Raw genomic sequence first — 13240 nt, 5'->3', positions numbered from 1 at the left:
GATTGTTATATTTTGTATAAATATATATATGTGTGTGTGTGTATGTGTGTGTGGGCGTGTGCGTGGGTGTGTAAAAATATATATTTTCAGAAAAGCAACGACATTTATATTTATATATTTGTCACTAAGCATTCCCCAACAAACGATAATGATCCTTATAATTATAACAGTAAATGTAACATTTGTTTAATTGAAGGAGAGACAGAACATACCATCAACATAAATTTTCTTTATTCAGTATATGATTACTTTTACAGTACATGACAATGTAGATTCTACAGTTCTCCTTCCAAACACCAAATACGTGAGCATGGTTTTCATTTTGATTGTAGGAACGAGGAAAGTAGCAGCAGCATAGAGAGTGGTCACACCTTGAAGCTATTTGAAAGCACAACAATGGTCTCTAACAGTAGGATCTTTGATTCCTCCCAGTGATTAGTATATTTGCATAACCTTGTAACCTGTAAATTCCTTAATATGATATCTGCAGGAGATTTTGAAGGAAAAGTTGGCAAGGTAAGAAATCAACCCCACAGGCAGGATGTGGCGCAGACACATTGGGTATTGGCTTCAGGGGTCCTGATCACCAGATCATTAATGATCTCCACTGTGCCAAACAGTGGGAAGAGCTTCTCTTGGAAGTGCTCATTGTAGGTGTAGATGTGGAGACGTCTGTCCACATCGTAGAAGGACAGCTGGCCGCCATCGTAGTCAAGGTAGACACCCACTTTTCGTGGGATGAGACCTCCCGGCAGGGCAGTGAAGGGCACCGTGAGCGCCTTAAGCTCAGTGCCCCTTTCCAGGCGCAGGGTGAGGTAACCCGTGTCAGTGTTGAGGGACTTGAAACCTTTCCTAAGAGCGGACTCCTTGGCCACACCCAGTCGCCAGTCTCGCTCACCCACCTCCGCCTCCCAGTAGTGGCGGCCCGATTCAAAGCCTACCGTTCCAACAGCGCACCACCAGCCATCAAAGCGCTGGTGATAGTTGGGGATATCTTTCCTCTCGAAGCCGCAACGCATCTTCTTTTCATCACTCGAGATGAGAAGATCAGGATTGGCTGTATCTTGGTTCAGAGTCACTTCCACTGACACAGTATATAGAATTCTTGAATTAACAGCAAGATAGGCTGGGTAAGGTTAATAATAATAGGAATGCTGATAGAATTAACACTGTACCTGCAGCATCTGTAATCCAGTCCCATACTGCCCCCCAAAAATAAACAAATTAATTAATTAAAAAACACCATTTTCTATATGCTTGAATGTGTTTAAACATTTAAGAAAATGAGGTAATTGTACACATGAGGTGTTGTTATGAAAATCAACAGCAGACCACTGACCTGGCTGAGGAATGTACGATATAGCACCTGAAAAAACATCCAGCAGATTAACAGATGGGAAAACAATCCTAAAACATTTCTGAGTAAAATATTAAATAAACATATGATTTATTTTTATTTAGCAATTTATGTATTTTTTACCAATCTTTGTTCTCTGCTTCCACATCAACCACTGCTGTGGTACGGTATCCTGCGGGTGCAAAATATAAACTCAATCTTTGCTATGATACAGATCAATTCAAATATGTCCAGACCTTATCTGAGTCCTGCAACATCACAGTCCACAAAACCAAGTCCATGGCAGTCAGAAGGTTCGGCACACGGCCCCAACGCCAAGCTGACCTCAAGTCCTCAAGGATGTTTGTCACAGTTTCCCCAGGCCAAACGCTTTGCTACATAACAATCAATAATAATAATCAAAACCCGATGGAATTTTTGGAAGGAATAAAATGAGTTCAAGCTACTTGCCTCAGGCAGAGCTCTCAGTTCTTTCATCCATTCGAGGAGGCTTAACTTGGCCTTATGCATGTCCTGCTGGTTAGTCAGAGCACACTTTTTGTCACCATCAGTTTCTGGCCAGCCATCGGTCTGCATGGGCCTCTTCTGCTGACAAAAAGTCACCCCACATGTTATTGTGAGTAGACGTACAAAGCCCAAACAACCAATAAACGACTCCTAATGGACCGTATCTTATATTGCCGTAGAAGGACCATTTACCCAAATAAATACCTTTTTCTCTAACATGGAAGCCCATTCGAGAATGAAGACCCAGCAGAGAGGGGTTGGCCAGATTTCATCCTGGTTCCAGATGTACTCCAGGACTGATGAACTCTTCAATGTGCACAACAGAGAATCAAGTTGATGGTTGCTTTGGTGAAAATAGTGTTAAAAATAGTGTTGTCTCACTTTTTTTTAATATCTGATTTCTCGTAGGATTATTCAGGAGATAATCATAATCTCATTTGGTCAGGCAAGACCTGGATGATCCCTGGCAGTAATTACATGTAAAAGCCTTCACCCAAACAGACACTGTCTGCAGTCAAATGAATATGCAATCATGGCCATTTACTGGAGGACATTTGGTAAACTAAGATACAGTTTCTGAAGAATGTTGAGCATGTTTGACACCATTCAAAAAATGCTGTCACATGTTGACTATAATTAAATGAAAGGTGTCACTGGCAATTGCACCTGGCACACTCGTCCTAGGTCTCTAGCCAGTTCCACAATAAATAGCTGGTCATCATCCAGGTAGTCTGTTGTCTTCTTGTTCTTGGATTTGGCGTTGGATGCCTGACAGGGATATCGAGAACAACGGTCAGTAACAGATTTTGTGTTGAAATGTTGACATAGAAAAGAGCTCTGAGCAAACTGATCACTTAAAGGGGGCTGATGAAGTGATGACTGTATATGTATTGTGTAAATTGGAGGAATTAAGGTCAGCCCTGCAGACCCACCCCCCTACACACACACACACAAACACACCCCCACACACATAACACACATAACACCTGTGTATTGTGAGAGCCACTTTGTTTTATCCACTTTTAGGTATTTAATGAAAGAAAAAGCAAGTTAAGCAGCCTAAAGGTGCCAATCTGAGTTTTTTTTTTCAGTGACCGTGTTCTAATTGCTGTCTTATATTCAAGTCAAACTGGAAAGGAGGCATCAATGATACCTTGTCTGTTTACCTGTCAGAAGAGAACAAAACCCATCCCCTCCAGATTTTGTGCCACGTTTCACCTCGTCACCAATTTCTGAGATGCAATAGCTCTCTTTCCCTCCTCCTCTCTCTTGCTCCCTCCCTCTCTTTTTTCAACTGCTTGCAATGCATTGAAAAAGGAATGGATGCACCATACCTCGACGTTAATCAGAGATCCAAAATTGTCACTTTTTGGAGTGCATGCATGTATACATGCATTTGTGGTTTGTTATGATTCATAGATGATTGTTTTGTTGTCGTTTTTACACCAATTAGAAGTGACCAAATATGGTTAAATGCCCAATTAAAGATGTAAAAATACTGTTACGTTAACTGACTTATGCATCAAGGTGACCCATGCGTCAAAAGCAAATCCAGTTTACACATTAAACACCGGTGCACTTAGTGGAGAAATGAGTTACCTTTATTTTGAACGTCAGGTTTTTGATTGGTTCCACAATAATATGAAAACACTGAAACATCTTGGCTGGTTTGATGGGTGTCCTTCCAGATGAATATCGCAAATGCAAGATTTGTAACAATGCTGAAAGAAAATACAAAATATATATAAATACGTATTTTTTTATATGATATTTAATGAAATATTTAAAAAAATAAAATAAAAAATGAACCGATTAAAAACGCATATAATGTTTATTATTCCCGTGCTAGCAATGACCATGCATCTATCCCCTCGGGAAGATTACGACGTCTACGAACCTGCCTGCACGATGACTGCACCAAATGCGCAATAACGTACTCCACATATGCAAGCTACATTATCTTTCAAAATACATTTCGATGCAAATGTAGTAGTAGAACACACACAGCCTACCTTTCTTGTCGCACGCCACAGGAAGCAACTTAGTTCGTTCCTTTGTCGCTTAAAAGAAGTTGCGTTGCATGATTTAAAGTCCGTCGACTGTGTGGTGCAGAGCCTGACCTTGTTTACCTATCCGGCTGGCACTCGGCTCTTCGGAGAAGTTCGGCTTTCTCCGGTAATTTCAACACGACTGTGGGCAGAGTTGGCAGCCATGTTTGTAAGGTAATGTGAGGTCACCACTGTCCGCTCTGTAAGTACCAGTACAGATATAGCAAATAATTTTCTATCAATATCAGTACCGGTACTGTAAAGATGCTGCTCTAATATAAACAAATATTAAAACATTTGCTGCAAATTTATTCATAAAGGTATCCTGTCATACACCAATATATGAGGTAGATAGATCTGGGTCATTTCAGAATTGGCGAGGGGTTCACAAACGTTATTGAGCATAGCACACAACCAAACAAAAATGTCATGAAGTATGAATACTGAAATAATGTCAATCTCGTCCTAATTTATGCTCATATTTATTGACTTTCTCTGTGATTTATTCTGCAAAAAATAAATTAATAGAAACACGAGGAGAAATAGGTTTATCGCACTTTCTATTAATGGTTCTGCCAGTCACATATGTTGCTGGCTTAGAGAGATGAATGAAAACAATTATATTTGTACTGAATTGATAATGGCATCCTGGTTGGGAATCATCTTACTATTTAGGCACCAACTTTCTTTTAAAGATAGACCATTTATTTTAGATTTTTTGTTATAAAAAAAAAACAAACAAATACAGTAAACCCTCATTGATTCAGCCTACAATTTTTACCTGCGGCTACTGAAGAAGCACAGCATAGAAAATGGATGGATGGAAAATGGCAGTGAATACCTTTCTATGGTTTATATTTTAATTATGATATTTTTATAACTGCTACTTGTTTTACACTCATTCTCAATGAAATATGCTGTAGATGTGGCTGCGAGAGTGGATTTTTTTCCCTTAAAGAGCATAGATATAAATTACAATGCATGGCGAACATTGTGAATTGGGCAAGCTTTTAAATGTCAAACTTAAAAACTAAAAAATTAAAGTGTTGTGACATGTCTTAATGTATCCGTTGCTACACAGTTGCTATGGTCCTTTTATGCTCTGTTCTTTTATTATGTCAGATAGGCTTGATGCGTTAGAGTATTTAAGATCGAGTTACTCATTGACACATCGTCAGTACGCCAAGCTTTCTTCGTGTGAGGATGTCAGCCATCTTCCATGTGTTCTGAATCCAGGCCTGCTTGTTATTACTTGGAATTTTTGTATATGACTACTTTTACGTCGCCACTTCCGTCTCCTGTCTGCTTCTGGGTCCAAACCCCACTCCTCACATGACAGAAAGTATCTCATAATCCGGATAGGATAGAAAAAAAAAATAAAGATTTTTTTTTTTTAAGTCAATGTCAAAAATTGATTAAAATTTGCTGCTGGCCAATGCAATTTGGTTTCCATGGGGTTGTTTTATTTTATTTTTTTATGAATTATATAATGTAAACATATGGAATGTGCCCCATTTATTTTACAAGTGGCTGTAAGTTGTGTCCACTCAAAAATTGGCATACACAGCAAAAGTGTTTGTTTTTTTGGGCCCATACAACCAGCAAAGCTAAAACTAATTTTCACAGACACAATATTTTTATGGCCCCCCAGCCCCTCCCAAAAAACAACCTTTTTGGGCATTTTCAGTCCTTCAGCCCACAGTTTCCATGCAGTCTCTATTTCAGCATCTTATTCAAGTTGTACCAGCGTCATTCAGTCTTTTTTTCTCAGAGTTTTGCACAAAATGCAAACAGATCTTCTTTGGTTGCGCTGCTCCCGATAACCAGAAGTCAGTCTTGAGGTATTTCAATCAACAGGTTTGTGAACAATGTTCCAAACCGTTTTATGGTTTTAAATTCCACTCATTTGTCCAGTTCGTCACATTCATCAAATGTCTTCAGAACTCAGTCAGAATCATACAGGAAGAACATTGCAACTGCTCTCAGAGTTGTCTGGATGAGGTGTCTCAGTTTGAACATCAGGTGCAGAGTTCGTGTGATCACCCAGAGTGGGGGAAGCATCCAAATTAAATGACAGGATGTTGTACGGAAGCTCCACAGACTGACGGACGCTCTCCTCATATGATGGAGGTGGCTGGGAAGAATATTGGACAATAAAATACCAAAGATTAACAATTATATACAATATTTAGGTATACAATGTAGAGTTCTAAAATAAGATTAAGGGGGAAATTCAAAGTTGCGAGAGCCCATAGAATTTTTATAATTTCCCTCAATACAGTCCGCCAGCATTCAAGAGACGCATTTATGCATTTATTGACGACAAGGCTATATTGGCCTTGTTATCAGCAGCAAGTGCTGGATAGGAAGATGCAAATGTAACAACTGTAACATCTGTAAATAGGAAATGGGGTTGAATCAAAGACTTTCATCTATATTTGTATGCGTTACATTTTTATGCAGAGTTGAGTTTAGCGTGTAAAGTTGTTTATCCTTGATAAGGGGAGAAAACAAGCCAAACTGTCGTGATGATTTATTTTCAACAGTAAGCATATATTTTGACTTATATCATGTATCATGGCCTGTAACTTCCCAGTTTACGGACAATTAAATGTTGCTTATAGTCACGTCATAAATATGGACGCAATTTGTAAATTGTTGCACAAGAGCGGTATTCTGTAAATGCAGTAATTGATGAGGTCATAGTAAAGAAGTGAGTGCTTTTTATGTTCTTGGTGCGTATGTTAAAAGTTCAAGATAAAGTAAAATGATCTGATAGTCAGATTTGTTTTTGTAATGAGGTTAAATCAAATTAGTACCCTTAATTCACTTTCTACAATTAATTGAACATTGATTTGCTGTCTTATTAAAACGGATCCCTTCATTAACAACATTGTATTATCTTTAGCCGGGATTGTATATTTCCAAGAAGTGAATGTGATGATAAATGAAATACTTAAAATTACAATAAGCTGCAAAGCCTTAAAAGTAATATAATGGGAAATAAAATGGGTATTGTTTGAAGAACACCTGAAACGGGACGAGCTACATAAGTGGATTTGTTTGTATTTACATTAACAGTTCATCTATCTGAAGTCACCCACCCCGAACATGGTTTTCTATCTCCGTGAACGCATCTGGGAGCCCACCTTATCTTTTAATTGCTCAGGGACCCGCATGTGACTGGAGTGACTCTACAATCTCGCCCTCTGTCCAATACACTCATCACATACATTCAAGTCTACAAAGTTAACTAGCATCATGCCTCAGGCCACGGGGCAGGCAGTCAAACATTTTGATGACTAATGATAGGATGAGCTGCGCATGTGTTTCCTCATCAGTCACATAGAAAGAATACATGCAGTCATAATCGGGATTGTTTAATTAAGGAAAAAGAGAAAAGGTCAAAGTTTAAAAAATAAATAAATAAATGACCTGAGTACAAAGCGCCTCTCCCAGACACTGTTTGCGTTCAGGGTTCTGGCTTTAATTATGTTTGATGTGCCTTTTTCTCATTAGATTGTTTGCTCAAGCGAGTCAAAAGCTCAGCGAAAGATCAACACCGTAAAACCTTGAAACGTGGCCGCCAGCAGTGAGCGTTTGATGAGTTACTAGCATGTTCTGTGTATTGGGCCCTGAATGGAATCTGTCTTTGAATGAGCGCCGATTGTAGTGTATACAATACTTTATGATTATGCGATTATATTATTATCAGCCCTTTGAAAGCCCAAGATGAGGGCCTGCCATATAAGCTTCATGATTACTAAAAAAGTGGCTCAATGTCATCTTGATGGCCAATTCTTAACATAAAACATGAAATGCTCTGTTGTCATATAGCTTGAATGTATCCTACCTCCGTCTCAATGGGCCCATTGAGGCCAAAGCGGTCCGCAATCATCATGTGGATCTGCCTCTGGCGATCCTTTTTTCGGACACTTTCGTAGGAGGGCAGCCTGGGCAGGGGGGCTTCCATAGTGGGCAAACTGTAGCTGGAGGGCAGGCCCACATAGAACAGCTGATTCCCCTGCACATATTGTCACACACAGGCCATAAAACACAGTAGGGTCGTTATTAGGGAATAGGGACACATGACACATTCTGTCACGTGCCAATGATTGTCCCAGTAATGATTTACGGACTTTATAAATGAAGGCACACACTAGTGTTATATGTGTGTGTTTATTGGAATATTTATTATAAAGCCAAATAATAATAAGTCTATCCAGTGACATGATAATTGTATTGTTATAAAAGTCCATTCCGAGTGTATACTATAGGTAAAGTTCCTCACTTGTTTGAATAATAGCACATAGCAAGAATGTCTCGCGGGAATTTTGTTGGCTAACATGCAAAAAGTAATGTGGACACAATGTTAATTATGCTCACTTTTTTGTTTTTTAATATGTTACTAAGGCAGCGTGTGCAATTTAAAAAAAAATAATCCCTCAGATGATAAACATTCACAGGCTTCTTCATTAGGTTGCAAAATGTATAATTCGATCCAATACAAGAGATGGAATATAATTCTGCTTTCAGAAATAATTATGTTCAGTTTTGACTGATACACATGCATGTTTATTATGTAGCTTGCCATTTAGAATTGCGATGCGTCACAATGACAACACTTTCTAGCAGCTAATGTTGCTTAATGTTGAAACCAAAATATTAGAAACGTTTCTAATTATGATACAGATTAATTAAAACATTAACGCAACCACAAAAGCATTCAAATTCGGTTATACCAGGCAGTGTAAGCTAAACTGAGCATATTTTTATTGAAACAATATTTAATGCAGTTCTTATATCAAAACAATTCAAATCTGTCAAAAGTTGCGCAACTCCCAACTAAATTCTCACATGCTCATGTCCACAAAACACACCACGAAATGGTAACTCACTTACATTAGCGTTGCTGGCATCTGGAAAGTGTGTCTGCTCCAAACAAGATGATCCCACCAGTGTCTGTCTACTGCTGTAGTATTGAGGAGGAGCATCCTGCAAAACAACAATCCATAAAAGCATGTTTGAAACAGGAAAAACATACGTCAACCACTAAACTTACTAATCATTCCCAAATGCCTCAATTAGTCAGATATCGCTGCTTCTGGTCTGATTTTCATGCCTTGTTTAATCACTGAGGACACTAGCTGGTTTAGCAATGCCATAAATTATCTAATCAATAAGACGACCACCCTCTGAATTCCTTGACTCCTCCCATTACCACCCCCTTTTACAACACAACCTGTCAACGTCTCACTGTATGAGGTGTTGGCATCTTAGAGGGGGGAAAAAGCCTGCGAGGGAAACAAGGTAATTGTCTTTGGTCTAAATGAGTCTCCTTTGTGTGGGGAACAATTTGGCATCCTACTGTGTCATCAGAGTCCCTAGGCAACAAACCACACAGTGTGGCCTTTTCAGCATCTCTTCATTCCCCTTTTAACCACAGTAGGTACCGCTTAACGAGCACACTCCACTACTCATTATGACCATGTATGTCATTTAGGGCGGCGTTACAACAAAGTCATTTTGTTGTCTGACTAAATTTTGCAGCAGAATAAGGGATGCTAAAATCTGAACACAAGTGGATGTTTTTCAAACGGTAATTCCAGGTTGCGTTAAATTATTAAACGTTTCCCAGGCCACAATGCACAATGACATCACTTATATTTTAAGAGACGCACGCAAATGACCTTTGCCATAACCGTCACATCATTTCAGGGAGACAGAGATGACACTAAAAACGTGATGTCAGGGGTCATTTTCCCCTCACTTGGTCGCAGATTTAAGAAAGCAAAAAGGGAAAGAGGAAAAAAAAAGGAGAGTTGTCCTTTTGTCTCAGCCATTGACTCAGCTTGTGTGAAAAAGCACAACCGTGTAAAATCAGCACTGAAGTCGGGGGAGGATCCCAAGGGCAGTGTGCCTTTTTCACTAGCGCAAACTAAAAAGGAGACCTATTGTCTCCTGGTGTCCCCAACACCCACAGTGGGGTCCGTCCACTATTCATGGTGCAAACTGAAGCAGGGATAGGTATGTGACGATGAAGTTGAAGACATGGAAATGTCTTACAGCAACACAATGGACAAGTGCGTTTGTGTTTGTTTTCCATTGCGGAATGTCTGTTCTTCACTCTTTCAAAAAAAAAAAAATGTTGACAGAAAAACTCCAAAATAAATCCAACAACTACATTTATGTATATGCAGTCAGAATAAAATACCACCTAGTTCATCTAATTGTTGTCAGGTGTTTGGCATCCAGGGCGGGGATGGACTCTCGACCAGCCTATATGTTCTCTAATCAACCACACCTGTGGCTTCAGTTCAACTCAGTTTGTTCTTGGTGAAACGCTCCGTTTGTTCTTTGGTTAACCGAGGCTGGCCGTTAAAACTGTAACCGAACAGAGTTTCCTGTCAGTTGTGGTGAGGGAGCTATGAGTCATGTCCCTGCAATAAGAAGATAAGAGTCAAACTTTCACCCTGCGGGGCTCACAGAGGTGAGGAAGAAGGAAGCAGAAAGAATGGAAACGTTGCTTCTTTTGGCGTGTTTACATTTCACCAACGTTATCACTGACAGCTTTACGAAATCATTATCTTTAGTTGATAGTCCATATTTGGCTGAGATTATACTCCTTACATTCTTGAAACGAAGCCTGAACAATGCACAACTGCATACAAGACACTGCTTGGCAAACTTTTGAACCCAGTTTCATTTTTTTTTTAATGACATCAATGCAAAAATAGCCCTGATGTGAGTGCCACGTTTATTTTTGTCAATTCAATTTGCTGTGGTAAATCCATTATAAGACAATGATCATATCAAGTTTAATATAGAACTTCTCACACTGTTCTGCAAATTGAATGTGACACTTGCTAATTGCGACACACTTGGATCACATGGTGTGTTAGGGCTTGGCTTTTTACAGTCCCATCTCGAAAACAAAACATACAGACCCCTTCATAAGACCGCTGAGCACAAAAGGCATTTATTTTCCTTTTTCTTGTTGTTCCAAGGGCTTACCATATCTGCATGTGGCCCCTGATAGGTGCATAATCTGCAACACTGAGGATCCTTACGGTAAATGATGGACAGGAGCACCACAATAACAACAAAAAACACCAGGGAGGAAACTGTGTGACAGCAGGAGAAGAAGAAAGGGTTAATCTCAGATAAGCAGGCCTCTAGTTTGCCCACCCCAAAAATGGCTTTCACAATACAATGAAGTTGACTCAATTGGAAGTGAATTGACTTAACCCCTGTTCATGTAAAATACTTGAATGTAATTTCCGTGACATACCTGCCAGCAATGAACAGTTAAAGCTTGATAGTAAAAGCTAACATAGCATAGTGCACAGTTTCAAACACCACACCTTTTTATGTGGCCCATAAAGCAAATACAATATTTCAGTTCAACATTTCTTGTTAAGTGAAAAATGCAATATTTCCTCGATTAAACTGACTTGACAAGTATTTCAAATGGTTTTGCTATAATTAATTTTCACCAAGCATATTCTCGGTTTACTGAATCCTTTTTGATTTGCCATGATTTCTGATTTATAATGAACACTTTCATGCATGAATTATAATAGCCAACGTTAGGATATTTTTTAATAATTTGTGTCAGTGAAAGTAATTTTTGAATAGCAGCCCAGTGTCCTCGAAAGGGTTAAATGAATTGTAGAAATGTACAACAATAACATGATGAGGTAGTTATGATTAGATATTTATATGAGAGAAAGTTTAACACCCCTGCTAGAGTTCTTTCTTTAAAAAATGTATGCCGTAAGAGCTAATTCATGAAAAAGAAAAGATCCCATCTGTTGCCACACTGAGAACTATTACATTAAATAATCTAAACTTGAACAAAATGCAACAAATGGACAAACATTGTTTGAAAACAACAGAGCGTTTTATAAATGTACTCACAACACGCAGCGACCACAGTGAGTTGATCCGATGTCATCTGAGAGGAGGGAATGGTTGGACTTGCAGTTGCGGACATTTCTGCTGTGTAAACAGTTAATGTTGCTCTCAGAGATGTCCCTGATCCCATCAGCTTTAACACCACAGCTGTCATCTTCTTAAATGTGTTCGTCCGTACAGACGCAAAGCTTCGTAGCTCTTCCACATTGTGTAATCCAACAAGCTGACAGCCCACATGCGCTCTCCAAGCAGGATCTCCAAGTGTCCGGCGGTCTGTAAACACACCACCGCGTTTATGAGTCGCTGAAGGCGCAATGACGTCACCGGCAGCGGTCAAATTTACCGGCATTTTACTGGTTGCCTAACTTCAAGAAAAAAGTGCATCTGCATGTGTTTTACATGTTTAACACAGGCCTAAGGTCATTAGTTTGACGTTATAAATGTAATAGTGAGATTAATGTCATTCCTGGCAGTTTCCTCCACAGAGGCATCCCAGCTAGGAGGTCTGAATGCTTGAACTGGTTTCCTGTTACTCTGGAAACCGGGGGTCCCGAATTGAGATGATTTGTTTAACTCACACAAGCAGCCAAAGAGTAGAATTAGTAACCATGGTTCGACTTTCACACCTAGCAGACTATTTAACAAGATCAGTAATTGTGCCTTTGATAGTGCTTGCTTAATTTTGGATTGGCACTGTCAAGAGACACCATATAGCAACAGTTTTAAGGTTGTAGTTTAAAGAACTGTAAAAACCAAAGTACACACTTATATGAGCATTTTACCATGATTGCCTTTGGAAGGGGGAGCAGTAAAGGTCATGATATGCAGGGAAAGGTAAAAATCAATACAATGTGTATGATTTTTTTAAGTCAATTAAATTAAAAACATTTAGTGTACAGTAATCTTCTGGGGCTAAAATTGCCCAATTATTGTGATTAATTCCCAAATTATTAGAATTCCAATCAAAACATATTAATCTATATTTTTCTCAGTTAAGTTTATTCATATTTATTGTATTGTTTGCTAATGGCAAAATTCAATGTACCCCCCATGTTCTTGTCCTTGTATATCGACTACAAATTAACCCAAATTAAATGCAATTAAAATGTGCTTTATATGCAATAAGTCATATGACTGGATGACAAGGACCGTACAAATTCCATCTTTGTCCATGCTTTCCAAATTGAATATCTCACACATCAATGCATGTGCATATAACGACATTATGCAGCTCGGTGAAGATTATATGGTCACTTATTATTTAATCTGCCTAAGAGAGGCGGCCCACTATTGCAGTACTCAGCCTGGAGTCAGGATTATGAGTTTAAGGATATCTGGGCTTGAGTTACATTTTACGTTGGATGACTGCACCATAGCAAAATACATATATACATATATATGTAGAAATTGT

The 13240-nt window shown here is 39.0% G+C and overlaps 2 protein-coding genes across 3 annotated transcripts; both read right to left on the bottom strand.

Moving 5' to 3' along the window:
• Positions 1–209: 209 nt before the first annotated feature.
• On the bottom strand, positions 210–4068 carry LOC148322912 (uncharacterized). Of its 2 annotated transcripts, none has more exons than XM_088318032.1 (10): positions 3877–4068; positions 3464–3585; positions 2531–2632; positions 2069–2170; positions 1808–1945; positions 1594–1731; positions 1481–1529; positions 1340–1366; positions 1176–1202; positions 210–1084 (listed from the first exon to the last, which is right to left on the bottom strand). In XM_088318032.1, exons 2-10 carry the CDS (start codon positions 3521–3523, stop codon positions 525–527), a joined length of 1203 nt encoding a protein of 400 aa, XP_088174158.1. In that variant the 5' UTR covers positions 3524–3585; positions 3877–4068; the 3' UTR covers positions 210–524. The 2 variants fall into 2 exon arrangements, with proteins under 2 accessions (XP_088174158.1, XP_088174159.1); XM_088318033.1 differs by having other exon boundaries at positions 1808–1942.
• A 1285-nt stretch (positions 4069–5353) lies between these two features.
• On the bottom strand, positions 5354–12093 carry LOC148322911 (uncharacterized). The gene is made up of 5 exons (XM_088317214.1): positions 11833–12093; positions 10927–11036; positions 8815–8907; positions 7766–7936; positions 5354–6046 (listed from the first exon to the last, which is right to left on the bottom strand). The coding sequence occupies exons 1-5, from the start codon at positions 11981–11983 to the stop codon at positions 5867–5869; spliced, it is 705 nt and encodes a 234-aa protein (XP_088173340.1). The 5' UTR covers positions 11984–12093; the 3' UTR covers positions 5354–5866.
• Between the last annotated feature and the right edge of the window lie 1147 nt (positions 12094–13240).

This window comes from Idiotropiscis lumnitzeri, chromosome 15 (assembly GCF_059441095.1).
Source record: "Idiotropiscis lumnitzeri isolate Australia: NSW breed Sydney's pygmy pipehorse chromosome 15, RoL_Ilum_1.0, whole genome shotgun sequence".
Classification (NCBI taxonomy): Eukaryota; Metazoa; Chordata; class Actinopteri; order Syngnathiformes; family Syngnathidae; genus Idiotropiscis; species Idiotropiscis lumnitzeri.
The sequence above is the reverse complement of the archived record's forward strand: the minus strand, read 5'-3'. Positions and strand labels throughout refer to the sequence as shown.

Bases quoted from the DNA above. Each gene is read 5' to 3' on its own strand.
- LOC148322912 (XM_088318032.1), bottom strand. From the start codon at position 3,523: ATGTTTCAGTGTTTTCATATTATTGTGGAACCAATCAAAAACCTGACG. The intron at 2,633-3,463 runs GTAACTCATTTC...TATCCCTGTCAG, and splicing joins ACCTGACGTTCAAAATAAAG to GCATCCAACGCCAAATCCAA. The intron at 1,367-1,480 runs GTAAAAAATACA...ATGTTTTTTCAG, and splicing joins GAAGCAGAGAACAAAGATTG to GTGCTATATCGTACATTCCT.
- LOC148322911 (XM_088317214.1), bottom strand. From the start codon at position 11,983: ATGACAGCTGTGGTGTTAAAGCTGATGGGATCAGGGACATCTCTGAGA. The intron at 8,908-10,926 runs GTAAGCCCTTGG...GTTGTTTTGCAG, and splicing joins AGGGGCCACATGCAGATATG to GATGCTCCTCCTCAATACTA. The intron at 6,047-7,765 runs GTAGGATACATT...TATTCTTCCCAG, and splicing joins ATGGGCCCATTGAGACGGAG to CCACCTCCATCATATGAGGA.